Here is a 12,479-nt window from a genome sequence, read left to right as displayed (position 1 = left end):
GCGCCCCAGGGCGGGACGTGGGCGCCCCCGACTCCGGGCCCCGCTCGCCCCGCGGAGGGAGCCGCCCGCCGCCGCCGTATTTCTCAGAGCGGGAGCGCGCGACGGGGACGGCTCCGCGGGTCTGGGGGCGGGGCCAGGGGCGGGGGCGGGGCCGGCGGGGCGGGGGCGGGGCCAGCGGGGCGGGGGCGGGGCCGGCGGGGCGGGGGCGGGGCCGGCGGGGCGGGGCGGGGCGGGGCGGCGGGTGGCGCAGGGCGGCGGCCCCCGCGGGGCAGGGACGCCTGAAGGTCGCTGCGGACGCTCCGCCCCGCGGCCCCGCCCCCGCCGCCCCCTCCCCCGGCCTCCGGGATTTCCCCGCCGCCGAGCCGCACTGCGGGGAGCGCAGGGTCGCCGCAAGGTCGAGGCCAACGGCCAGAGCCGCCCCCGCCGGCCGCGCCGGCCCCGGGACGCACCTCCCAGGACACACCGGCCTGGCTGCAGCCTCCCTGGATCCCAGGCCCCGGTTCCGGCCCCCACATCCTCGCTTGTCCTGCTGACGGGTCCTGCCCCGCGGATCTGGGCCAGCGGGTGAGGGAGGTGCTGCCCAAAGGGGAGCCGAGGGCTGCACCGAGCCCCTGAGCTGCCTGCCCCGGCTGACCCCCGTGGTCCCATCGCATCACTGCCCCCTTCTCCAGACACCGGTTAGAGCCCCCGCCTCAAGCGCGTCTGGGGACAGGTGTTCTGTGCTCAGCTGTTCCAGGTGTGCGAGGGCCTTGAGGGTCTGCTCAGCCTTGGCCCTTCCGGTGCCCCCCAACCTGGGTGTGGATGCTGGAGGGAGCAGTCCGCCCAGGAAGCAGAGAAGTCGCTGCTCCCCGCTCCAGGCTCTCCCCTCCACCCCTGCCACCAATGGGCCTGGGGGTGCAACACACGGAGCGGTGACCTCAGCTGAGTCCAGAGCAGGCCCCATGACCCAGGACCCCGGGACCTTCATGAGCCACCTGCAGGGCAACACCCAGCTGACCCTAGGGCAGTGTCAGGGCGGCACAGGCTCATAGGAGGGAGGAACACAGAGGCCCCCAGCTCAGTGGGGACCCCACAGCCCCACTGACTCCACAGTCTGGGGCTGGCTGAGCGCCACACACAGAGCCCTGAGCCCGGGGTCCCGGGGTGCTGCCCGGCCCCCAAACCCCCCCATCCCTGTATGCGGTCGCCTTCTCTGGCCCTGTCCTTGCCTGTCCTGCACTCACCGCCCACACGGAGACTCCCATCCGTTCTCACAGGTGCCCAGGCCCCGGACCAGGTCTCCGACTCTCCCAGTGGAAACAGACAAGGCCAGTGACAGTCCCAGATCAGAGTGACTGGTGCCCCGCACCAGGACAGGGAGGCCGGGCAGCTGGGCAGCCCAGGGAGGGCCAGCTCTGGGCAGGTGGCCAGGACGTGAGGTGACACAGCTGCACACCACCCACCTGCCGGGTCTGCCTCTGTGGACGGGGTGGGGGGTGGGGGGGGCAATGCTGCCTTGGTAGTTGTGTCGCCGTCAGGGCCTGGAAGACCTGCAGCAGCCACGGGGAGGCAGGAGCGAGTAGCTGGGGGAGACCCGGCTGTGAGTTCAGAGGCACCCAGAGGAGGCCACAGTCCCAGGGTGTGTCCTGGGTCGGGGTACAGAGAAGGGTTCCAGGAAGCGGAAGGGAGGGGCCATGCAGCGTGCGGGGCGTGGGGGGCGCCCTAGCTGGGCCCTCCACCTGCTCCAGGGATGGCCCTCCAGGCCGGGAACCCCGATCCAAGGCACGAAGACCATATGATGCTGGGTTGCAGGCCCCGGGCATCCAGAGTCCCCTCTGCGCCCCCACGCAGTCCTGCAGATGGCAGAGGCCGCTGAGCTCAGCCTCCCGGAGGCCCCTCCTGGAGGCCCCCCGGGGTGCCCCTTAGCTCCCTCCAGGGAGGCCCAGCCCCTGCCAGTCCCATCTGGCCCCCGCGCCGCAGGGCACGTCCTGCTCCGGCTCCCACAGGCGTTCCGCCAGTCGGCCTTTGGCGTTGGGGTGGGGCCTGCCAGGGGCGTGGACCCCCGGGGGGCTGGGACGGACTTCGGTGCACCGGGGATTGCCCAGAAACTTCAAATGCAAGTGGATGCTGGGGTCCCCCTGCTGTTGGACCCCGTGAGGCCTTGGGAGGTCGTGGCAGGAGTCGTGGAGGCGAAGTGGCACGGCGGGTGTCACTCATCAGGGCCTCGTGTGCCTCCCGACACCATGGCCACTTCCCCGCTCCCTGGGCCGCGCTGGCCGTGGGGCAGCCGCTGGGAGCGCGTCCCTGGGGCTCCGGGAACCGGGCGGGCGGTGCTGCGCTGCTCAGACCCGGCCCCACCCCGCGTGCTGGGCCACACTGCGCCCCGCCGGGGTCTGGCGATGACATGCACTTTCCACGGGTGCCCTGCCCCCACCGACAGGGGACCCCGTGTCTCACAGTCACCAGGAGGGCGGCCCCCACGACAGGAACATCCAGGCTGGGGCATCTCTAGGCCTCGGGGGGCATCTGGTCGCATCCCCCAGTTTGGGGGTGACCTCCACACAGGTGCCCGCCGGGGACGCTGGGTTCCGCTCTCTGACCAGTGGCCCCTCCCTGGAACCCGTCACATGACCACGTGACCCCCACCGGGCTGCAGACCCCTGTCCTGGCTCCGCGAATGGTCGCCCAGGATGTGCTGCCCCCCGTCCCAGTCACTCTGTGCCCCAGAGGCCCCCTCCGCCCTCCAGCAAGCCCAGCAGGCCCCTATAACAGGTCCCGCTCCGCACCACACCCTGCAGCCCCTCCCGAGGCCGGGCTCAGCCCTTGGACTCCACCAGGTGCGTGACCTCCACGGGCGGGACTGCCCCCTGGGGCCCCTCAGCTGCCCTGGCACTGCCCCTGCCTGGCCGGGCTCTGTGCCCTCCCCCAGTTCACAGCCTCTCCCCAGGTGAGCCAAGAGGCCCCCAGTCCAGCCCTCCGCATCGCGGTGGGCGACCGGAGCAGGCCCCACAGTGCACGCGCCGTGTCCCCCTGCCTGGCGCCTTCTGCACCTGCCACGTCATCACCCCCCGGCCCTCCTCTCCAGCTCCTGGGCAGGGACGCAGCACCCAGCAGGGCAGAGGCCAGGTGGCGGCCATGCAATGTGCCTGGACAGGGCCGGCCAGGGGCCCGGTGTGGGTGGGGATGTGCTGCTTGGCCGCTGTGACCTGTGGAGACGTGTGCGTCCTCAGCCTGAGGGACGGGGCGCAGCCTGTTCCCCTGGGGCAGCCGGGGGGGGGGGCCGGCGTGGGGCCCGGCCAGGGTTTGCTGCCGGGGAGGACGGCCTGTAGAGCCGGCACAGGGACGGTTGGCATTTCCTGACCGAGGGTGGGGCCCCTGCAGCTCTGGCTCCTGGCAGGTGAGCCTGGAGCTGGGATGTGGGGCTCGCAGAGGTGCCCGGGGGCCGGGGGTACGAGGAGGGGATGGGGCAGACGCTGACCTCAGCCCTTGTGGACAGGCACCCATGGGCCGATCCCCACCCGGATCCTGTGCCCTCAACACCCCAGAGGCCCCTCGCCAGCACAGTGACTCCCGGGCAGACGGTGCGGGGGTCAGGCCCGCCAGGACACGGGGGTGAGCGCTGCTCCTGGCCACGGGGCCGGGCGGAACTGGAGCCCGCCTGCAGAGGCCCCTGCGGGCAAGGACCCCGACACCCAGGCAGGCGGTCCAGCTGAGGCTGAAGGCGTGCGGGGCCACCCTGGGGACAGAGGCGGGTGGGGGGGCACAGCTGGGTGCCCCTCCCTCCCCCGAAGGGCTTGCCCAGGGCTGGGTGGGGGCTTCCAGCTGAGTCCGTGGCCCCCGGCCTCCGCTGCCCCAAGGCCTCCTGCTGTCCCGGGGCAGCGACACAGACCTGCAGCCTGGGGCCCGGGCAGCCCTCCGTGCGGCCCTCACGCGGCGGCCACAAGGCGAGCGCTGAGCGAGGGGACGGCGCAGGATGGTGAGCTGCGTGCACCTGGCAAGAAGCCCGGGCCCAGACCTGCGGGGCGTACGGGGCCGCGGGGAGGCTGGCACCCCTCTGGGGCTGGCACAGCGCTCCAGCGGTCACAGCCAAAGACCTGAACACGGGGCAGGGCAGGAATGCGGGCCACATCCCGGGTGGGGGCCCTCACGGCGGCCACCGAGGCAGGCAGCCCGACTCCCGATGCTGCCGTTGGTCCCGACGACGGCTTCATGGGTCCTAACCATTCGCGGACAGTGCGGATCAGCCTCGGAGACAGCCGTGGGCTTGGGGTGGGCCGTGGGACTCCTGCCCCCACCCCGGAGCCTGCGTCCCACCCGGCGCCACCGTGCTCCGCCCCGAGCCGCGGGAGGAACAGCGCGCTCCATGGCCAGTTGAGAAGCCTGCCTGCGGCTCCCGCGCAGCTGGAGCTTGGCTGTGGCCACGCGTCGGGCCTCCTCGGGGGCCCCCGCCCCGCCCGTCCAGCATGAGTGGGCAGGCCAGGTGCCAGGCAGCAGGATTTCCTCCCCGTCCAGGCCTCCCTCACGCCCCGGGGGGCGCGCCCAGCCTCGGGTAAGAGCCTGTGTCCCTCCGTGTGCCCTGCCCTCCCGGCAGCGCGGGCGTCGGGGGCGACCTGACAGGCTGCAGGCAATGGGCTGGGGGCCCAGGAGGGCAGGGAGGGCTCCACCCTGGGGGCACGGGGATGAGGGCAGAGCCAGGGGTAGGTGGGAACCCCCAGCCCTGCGGCGCTGGCGCCCCGTAATCACTGAGTCACTGTACTCGCACCTAAGTATTTCCCGCAACGAGCACCTGCCAGGAATCAGGCGGAAACAGAACCGAAGGCTGGTTGTTTTAAGGATTTTATTCTTTTAAAAGTCATCTCCACACCCGAGTGGGGCTTGAGCTCACAGCCCTGAGATCAAGCGCCCCGGCCTCCGCCCGAGCCAGCCGGGCGGCGAGGCTGCCTCATGCCTGGGACCGAGGACACAGTCCTGCTGCCCGTGGCCACGCCCAGCCCGTGGGCCCCGCGTGGAGACTCGGATCTCAGACTGTCCGTCCTGCAGGAGCCGCAGACACAGGTGCTGGCAGGAAGGAGGGCGCGTCACCAGGCACAAAGACAACCGCCAAGCAAGGCCGGGCCCCGAGAGACCGGGTGGCGCCCGCTGTCAGGGTGGGGGGAGGGGGGAGGAGGACACACCCCCAGCGGGGCAGCGTCCCCAGGGCCCTGAGGTTGCTGTCACGGGAGAGGCATCCCCTGCAGACCTGGGGCGGGCATGGGGTCCTGGGCTGGTCCCTGACCCGAGTCCACGTACAGACAGGGACCGCGGTGGCATCCAGGAATCGCCCCTGGCCCCTGACCGTCCTTATCACCCCCAGGTCGGGCCCTGCAGGACACAGAGCAGCCCCCATGCCGGGTGCACAGGCTAGGAGCTCTGTGGGCTGGACGGCGGGAACCTCTGAAGGTCACCCCAAGATAGTAAATTAGGGCAAACTACGGGGGCGGGGGGGGGGGTGGAGGCGGGGCGGCCAGGGCTCGGGAGGGGTCCTGGCGAGTCTGGCCTGGCGCCGGGTCCAGAGCGGCTTTGATGCAGAATCTCTGAAGCTATTTAGGCTGCTCATTATTTGTTAAAGAGCCGGAGGCTAAAAATAGCTGTGAGGGCGTCACAACCCAGGGACTCCACGCCCGGTGCCCCGTGGGAGCCATCACCTCTGCAAGGACAGACGGCGCGGCGCTCCAGGCTCAGAGCTGCCGGGGCCGGGAGGGCGCGGAGGGACCAGGCCTGGGGGCCAGGGGCAGGCGGGGTCCCACCCAGCATCCTGCCGCCACGAGACCCCCGAGGGACTGCAGGGCGGAGGCCAGAGCCCGTCCTCATGAGCCCTGGGCCGCCCGCCCGCCTGCACACCTGCACGGGTGCACACAGGCAAGTGGGGTCTGAGTGCAGGTCGGGGTGTCCAGGTCCAGGGCTGGGCTCCCGGCAGCCCCGTGCTCCTCTGCGGTGTCTGCAGGCTCGCACTCAGGCCTAACTCACCTGTGACCCAATCCCACCCAGGAGGCAGGTGGCGGGACTGGGCGTCCACACCCCCCGATGTGTCCAGAATCTTCTGGATCCTTTCCAGCACCACCCTGGACCCAGCAACCAGGGTGCACACGAGCTCTCAGAGGCCTGCCGCGCTGACCCACATCAGCCTCAGGGCAGGACCGACCAGGACGACCCCAGGACCTTGTGAAGTCACTTCTGACCAAAGCTTCGGGCCGACGTGTGCCCCCTGCCCAAGCCTACGCGCAGTGACCACGCGGGCACGGGCACTGGCTTCAACGGGCTTCTCATCAGGTGCCGCGGACGTTCTCAGCAACGGCTTCCGAAGGGCCTGTGTCCGCCCCGCCACGAGGACGTGGCCGGGTGGGGCGCGGGGACACGGCCAGCGCTGGGGCGTCCGTTCTGGCCACATGCAGGGACTGTGGGGCCCGTCCAGTGCTCGCGGGGAGGGCCGACCCCCAGACCCCGCGGCCCAGAGGGGCCCGAATCCGCAGCTCTCCAGGCAGGGCTCCCGCGCTGCCTTCCGTGGTCGGGGCTGAGAGCAGCCCGACGGTGGCACCACTGCACAGAGGGGGTCACACGGCGCCAAGACAAGCGTCATCAGAAAATAGTTTAATTATGTACAGGCGGTCGCAGGCTGATCACACACAGGGAGCGGTCGCGCACGGGGCTCGGGGCAGCCGAGCAGACACGCTCTCGAGGCGACGGCCGCTGGACAGACTGACATGAACCACAAACCGTGACAGTTACGGGGGGACGTAATCAACACGTTTCCTTTGGGACCAGAAAAAGAAAAGGAAACTCAGAGGCTTTGGAATGCTTTTTCTTCTCGTGCCGGGGAGCGGCGTCTGTTCCCAACCCGAGGGCGGAGCACAGCGATCCGGGGTGGCCACACCAGCCCACGCCGTGACGGCCGCGGACAGGACCTTCGAGGTTGAGCTCAGCAGCTTCCGGCTCCATGAGCCACACGCGCAGCCTCGACCGCGACGGCTCAGAAGAGCGGCCGGGAGCCCTGGCTCTCAAACTCGGCCCACGCGTCGTTCAGCTCCATGAAGATCATCTTGGCGTACTGCTCGTAGGGCTGCCCTGCGGCCTGGGGGCCGGACCAGGGGTGCGGAGGCCTCAGACTCGCTGCCGGCAGCACCCCAGCCCAGACCCCGCCCCGCCCCGCCCGCCCCGTGCTCACCTTGTCCGGGTGCACCACCAGCACGGCGCGGCGGTACTGCTTCTTCACCTGCCCGGGGGTCACCAGGTCGGCCATGCCCACGGGGGCCCAGCGGCTCTCGCCGTCCCACAGCACGGTGTGCAGGGTCGACAGCAGCGCGCGGATGTTCCTCTCCTTGCCCTCTGTCCACTCCAGGAGCTGTGGGACGCACGGGTGCTCAGACGGCAGACCGGGCCTCGGCCCCCTGCCCACAAGCAGCGGGCATCGTGCCGACGGCTCCACGCACCACCCACTGTGCAGAGCAAGGCTCTGACCGCGAGACACTCAGCCTAGGCACGCACCCGACGCCCAGTTTCTGTGTTGATCCCGCCCGGGCACCCCCCTGGGCCAGGCCACACACCACAGTGGCCCTCACTGCCAGCGGGTCGTTCTGAGACAGCCTGCCCCCGCTCCCCCACAGGACTCCCAGGACGTGGGCAGTCACATGACCCACGAGGCCACAGCCACTTGCAGGGAGGACCCCCCGACCCCTGGACAGAGGAGGCCAGTCACCCTCAACAGGGTCACGTCTGGCGAGTGTAGATGGCTGCGGCACTCGGCCATCACCCCATATGCAGCTGAGAAAGGAGGGAGGCGACCACAGCCCGCATGCAGGACCAAGACCCCGTGGCATCCGGGATTGGGTGCCGCACGGGGGGCTGCTGGCCATCGCGTGTGCAGGAGCCCCCACCCCAGAGCCGGTGCCCGCCCAGCCTCACCTTCAGCTTCAGCGGGTCTGCGTCCCTCGCCTGCTCCTGCCGCCGCATCTCAGCCATGGTCCTTGGCCCCTTCCGGTCAGCCTTGGACGAGAAGCCCTGGTGGGACAGCAGGTCCTCAAAGTCGCTCTCGGACACTCTCGGCTTCTGGCCTGGGGGAGAGTGTAGGCTTGGCCACGGACACGGGGTGGGGCCCCGCCCACGGTGCACACGGCGAGACCTGCCCGCACAGCGAGGGGCTGCAGGACGCTGCGCACCTCGCTAACGGGAGGCCGGAGGCAGGCCCCATGCGCACACGGCCCCCAGCCGGCCGACCTGTTTCCAGCCCAACCGCCCCTGGGAGCCAAGGACGGCTGCGTCCATCACCTCCGGGGGTCTACCCACGTGTGGCATCCCCGTGACAAACACGGCCGCAGCCCCTGACCACAGACACGAGTGCACCCCAGGGAGCCCCGCCAGGCGAACACAGACCGGGCCGCACTGGACACTTGCCCAGGGCGGGCCGTTCGCTGGACAAATGGGCAGGATGGTGCCATGGACACACCGTGCCCAGGAGACAGGACTCACCGAAGCTGGGGGCCCGGACCCCTCTCTCCTCTCGGCCGCCAATCACGCTCACGTTGGCAGCATAGTTAGGCCTTGGCTGCGGACAGGCCTTGGGGGGCGGCTTGGCCTGGGGGGGCCACGGGGTGCCCTGGGCCGGGGGCCGACCCGTCTGCTGCCAGGAGCTGCCGCCCGTGGGAGGGGGGGCCGTCTTGGCGCCAAAAGCCCCTGGAGCAAATCCAGCCGGTGAGCCTGGGGAGACAGTTCGCAGAGGTTAGCGCCAGAACGCCCGACAGCTGCCGCGTCCTGGGGAGCTGCTGCAGACAAGGCCCAGGCCCCGGACCACACGCGTGTCAGACACCAGGACGGGCGGCCGCCCCGGGGGCAGGGGCCGGCAGGTGCGCACATGCGGACAAGGGCAGGCACACGGCCCCCGCACCCCCAGAATGCCCGGCTGCTTCTTCCACTGTTTATCATGAGGCAGACGCTCAGTGAGCCACACGACCGCCTCCGGGGCCCAGGCCCGGCTCACAGCCCTGCCAGCACCAGGCTGGTGGTGTGTGCACACGGTCACGTGCACAAGTTCACCGAAGCACCGCGTCAGGACACTCGGGTGCCCCCTCTCCAGCATTCTCCATTCAAGAATGTTCTAGAAACGGGATCAGAGTGGGTAAGCTTTGTGGCTGCTGCTTCTCTCAGGACCTGCTCCTTTTTACTGCCGCGTCCACACAGGCTGGGAGGACTCGGGCTGCTTCCGGTCCTGGGCAGGCACAGATCCTGGCCGCTTCTCCGAGATACACGGTCACTGTACGAGGATTTCCACTAGAACTGGCCGCTCAGTGGCCGAGTGGCCGTGCCATTTCACGTTCCCGCCAGCACTCGGGGCTGCCATGCTTCCACGGAGGCCCCGCCCCGCCCCGGGTAGCCCTCACCACGTAGCCCCAGCGCTGGGTGCCCAGCACCCTGTCCCATGTTCCAAGAGGACGGCTTTTCACCCACCCCCGTGCTCACATACTGTCTGCGCTGTCGGATGCGGAGCTCGGAAACGTTCTTCCCACCCCACAGCGTGTCCCCGTCTTGTGCGCGGTGGATCGTGGTCGAGGTGGCCGTGGCCACAGCTCCAGGGGCTGCTACGGGTCTCCCTGCGTGGGCTTCAGTCTAGGACTGCCGCTGAGCCGTGGCCATGTGAGGCCGGAGGGTCAGGGCGAGGTCACTTTCCCACCTGCAACGGCCCATCCGCGGCCATTCGGCTCCGACAGCAGGAGGTGCAGGTTTCAGCAGCCACAGGGTGAGCCCCAGGCAGGGGCTGCGGCCCCCACGCTCCTCTCCCCGCACAGAACCGTCTCAGCCACTCGGGGTTCTCTTCCCAAGAGAACACGACCATGAGCTTGTCCTGGTCTTGCCCGCAGGGACCGCGCTGAACCTGCAGACCCGCACCGTCCTCACCGGGTTGGCGCCTGCGCCCCACACTCCAGTCCCGGTGCCTTCCACCAACAGCCCTTCCCTACGCGGCTGGCGGGGCTGCTGACTGTGCCGCTGACTGCGCCCGCTGGCCGGGAAGCAGGCTCATTCTGGAACAGACCCGCGGGGTGTGGTGTCTGAGGACGGTCTCCTGGCGGGTGGTGCTGAGTGCGCGTCCACACAAGAGCACGGGCCCGCACGTCCCTGACGGACTCCGGTCGGGTACCAGGGTACACGAGCTTCCTGAACTCACCTGGGAGACGCTGTGGGCACTGGCGTCCGTTCTTTCCACACCTGGTAGGATTCTCCAACGAAGCCCCCCCAGGACCGGGGCCTCCCTCTTTGGGAGACCTTCAAGTGCGCGTTCCTCTCCTTCGTGGCGGCGGGGACGCTCCACACCGGGCCCCGTGCTGGCCGACGGGTGCCAGACCTCAGGGTCCACTGCCTCTGTGCCTTCAGGGACGTCCCCGTGTCCTTGTGCGATCGTCCCTTTCAATCTGTCCTGGTGGAGCTCTGCCAGTTTTACGGATTTTTGAGTTTTTCTTTTCAAAGAACCACGTTTTGTTTCACCGGTTTTCTATTTCATGTGTTTTGACTCTTCATTATTTCCTTCCGTTTGCTTTGAGTTTTGCCATCTTTTCAGACACTCCAAGGGGAGGGCTCCCAATGCTGACGAGACGGCCGCGTGCGCCTGGTTCAGCGCGCCGTTCTGTCTCCTGAATAACCCACTTGGTGCTGAATTCGAAGCACATGAAGACTAACGGTGACCCTACTGTTCCTGATTCCCAGTCCATGCAGTCTCGACGAAGGCCCAGAGTGCCTGGGAGAAGGGCCGGGACCGCCATGGGGACCCGCCAGCCGTGATCGCATCCAGCAACTCCAGCGCTGCGCCAACCTCACGTGCTGCTCCATCACCTGTCGAGGGCTCTGACGTCTGCTACTGGAGTCTGTTTCTCCTTCCTGCCCGTCAGCTTTCCCAGGACCCCAAGGCCATGTGACAGAGGGTCTGGGGCCCCTGTGAAGCCGAGGGCCGGACTCCATCCCAAGGATGGGTCACTCAGGACCTGAAAGGTCCTGTGCCCCCCAGCAGGACCCGAGGCCAACAGGAGGCTCTGGGCAGCCTACCCCTGGTGCGAGTGGACACACACAGGCCACAGGAAAACCCAAACTCCCAGGAACGCCCTCAGAGAGACGACGCAGCCTGAAGCGCCAGGAATGTACCAAGATGGAAACTACTGAGAGACCAAGCCCCAGGGGCTCACCCAGATGGATGCAGAACTAGCCCCAGTGTTGGGGGAGGAGGGGAGGGGGCCCTACAGACCCACACCGAGGAAGGTCCATCTCCACACCAACCCGAAGGCTCCTGGGCACCATGAGGGGCTGCGGGGAGCAGCCATGAAGCCCCGGGGAGCACCGCCACCCGCCCCGAGCAATTTGCCTTCCCAGCAGATGTCTCTAGCCTGGACGTCCACCTGCCCGCTGAGTGCCAAGGGACAAGAACCCGCTCAGATACTCATGGTCTTGATGCCCCACGTGCGTCCCCAGGAGCCAGAGGCACCCCAAGGATATGTCCCCAGGAGGGTCGAGGCCAAGGGCAGCAGGCACAGGCTCTGGGGTGGGGCCATCTCGTCCATCCTGCCACCACATGAAGTCCCCGCTCTCCAGGTGGCCCACATGCGCCTGACGCCACCCAGCATTGGCGTGGCTCTCAAGCCCCCACAAGGGGGCCAGGGCCAGACAGACTGCACCCTCCTGCCACCCGGTGGGTCCTGCACATCACCTTGGAGGCCAGAACTGAGGTCACCGAGGTCAGCAAACGGGTCCAGGCTCTGAGACTTGGTCCAGCTCCCGGGGGCACTGGGGGCGGCAGGCTGGCCTCCTGCAGAGAAGAAGGGACCTGGAGAAGCGCAGAGGGTATGAGAAGGCGCGCCGGGGGCTCCTGAGGCCGCATCGGCTACTGTCTGTGCCCACGGCAGCCCTAGACGCAGCCGCACGCCAGCCTGGGACGCCTCCTTCCGGCAGCCAGCCTGTCGGTTCACGTCGCCCTGACCCTGGAGTCCCACGTCCCCACACCCGGGTGGAGTGCACGCGGGCTTCAGCACATTCCTCATGAGGGCGTGAGCTGCAGAGTAGCCTCCACGTAAGACACCGTAGCATCTGTGCGAGTCACCACCACACGGCCCACGATGACCTCACACAGGCCTTACACGCGGTGGCTCTTGCTACATAGAGAGCTCTTAGAAGTTAACTAGAAACCGCTAAATCCCAAGGGTGTCCGGTGGCTCAGGCGGTTAAGCGTGCGACCCTTGGTCTCGACTCAGGTTGTGATCTCAGGGTCATGAGATTGAGCCCCACACCCGGCCCTGAGCTCAGGGGGGTCTGCTGGAGACTCTCTCCCCCTCTCTGTCTGCCCCTCCCACTAAAAAATACACACAAGTAACACCTTTAAAAAAACTGAACTCCCTCTGTAAAAAAATACAAGTAACTAAAAACACGCAAAATAACAGCTGACCTCATTCCTCCTGAAAAAATGCAAATGAAAAGACAGTATCTGTACGTCA

The 12,479-nt window shown here is 68.4% G+C and overlaps 1 protein-coding gene and 1 long non-coding RNA gene across 17 annotated transcripts in view; one reads left to right on the top strand and one right to left on the bottom strand.

Moving 5' to 3' along the window:
- The first annotated feature begins 336 nt into the window (after nucleotides 1-336).
- Nucleotides 337-12,378, top strand: LOC144303591 (uncharacterized). Of its 3 annotated transcripts, XR_013370617.1 has the most exons (6): nucleotides 337-564; nucleotides 1,257-1,418; nucleotides 3,476-4,528; nucleotides 4,747-5,034; nucleotides 5,333-5,432; nucleotides 6,074-12,378. It is a non-coding gene; the product is annotated as an uncharacterized LOC144303591 (long non-coding RNA). The 3 variants fall into 3 exon arrangements; XR_013370616.1 differs by having other exon boundaries at nucleotides 1,257-4,528; nucleotides 4,832-5,034; XR_013370612.1 differs by having other exon boundaries at nucleotides 1,257-4,528.
- The window catches only part of GAK (cyclin G associated kinase), a 55,373-nt gene continuing 49,485 nt past the window's right edge, over nucleotides 6,592-12,479 (bottom strand). For 13 of the 14 annotated variants that reach the window (XM_077881768.1, XM_077881819.1, XM_077881805.1 and 10 more), the window contains 5 exons: nucleotides 11,699-11,815; nucleotides 8,482-8,709; nucleotides 7,918-8,066; nucleotides 7,181-7,357; nucleotides 6,592-7,087 (listed from right to left, as the gene is read on the bottom strand). In XM_077881768.1, the coding sequence (XP_077737894.1) occupies nucleotides 6,986-7,087; nucleotides 7,181-7,357; nucleotides 7,918-8,066; nucleotides 8,482-8,709; nucleotides 11,699-11,815 (773 nt within the window). In that variant the 3' untranslated portion in view covers nucleotides 6,592-6,985. The remainder of the gene's footprint in view (nucleotides 7,088-7,180; nucleotides 7,358-7,917; nucleotides 8,067-8,481; nucleotides 8,710-11,698; nucleotides 11,816-12,479) is intronic. The other variant, XM_077881758.1, reaches the window with a different exon arrangement.

This window comes from Canis aureus, chromosome 2 (assembly GCF_053574225.1).
Source record: "Canis aureus isolate CA01 chromosome 2, VMU_Caureus_v.1.0, whole genome shotgun sequence".
In the NCBI taxonomy this organism is placed as follows: Eukaryota; Metazoa; Chordata; class Mammalia; order Carnivora; family Canidae; genus Canis; species Canis aureus.
This window is presented reverse-complemented; position numbering and strand designations above follow the sequence as displayed.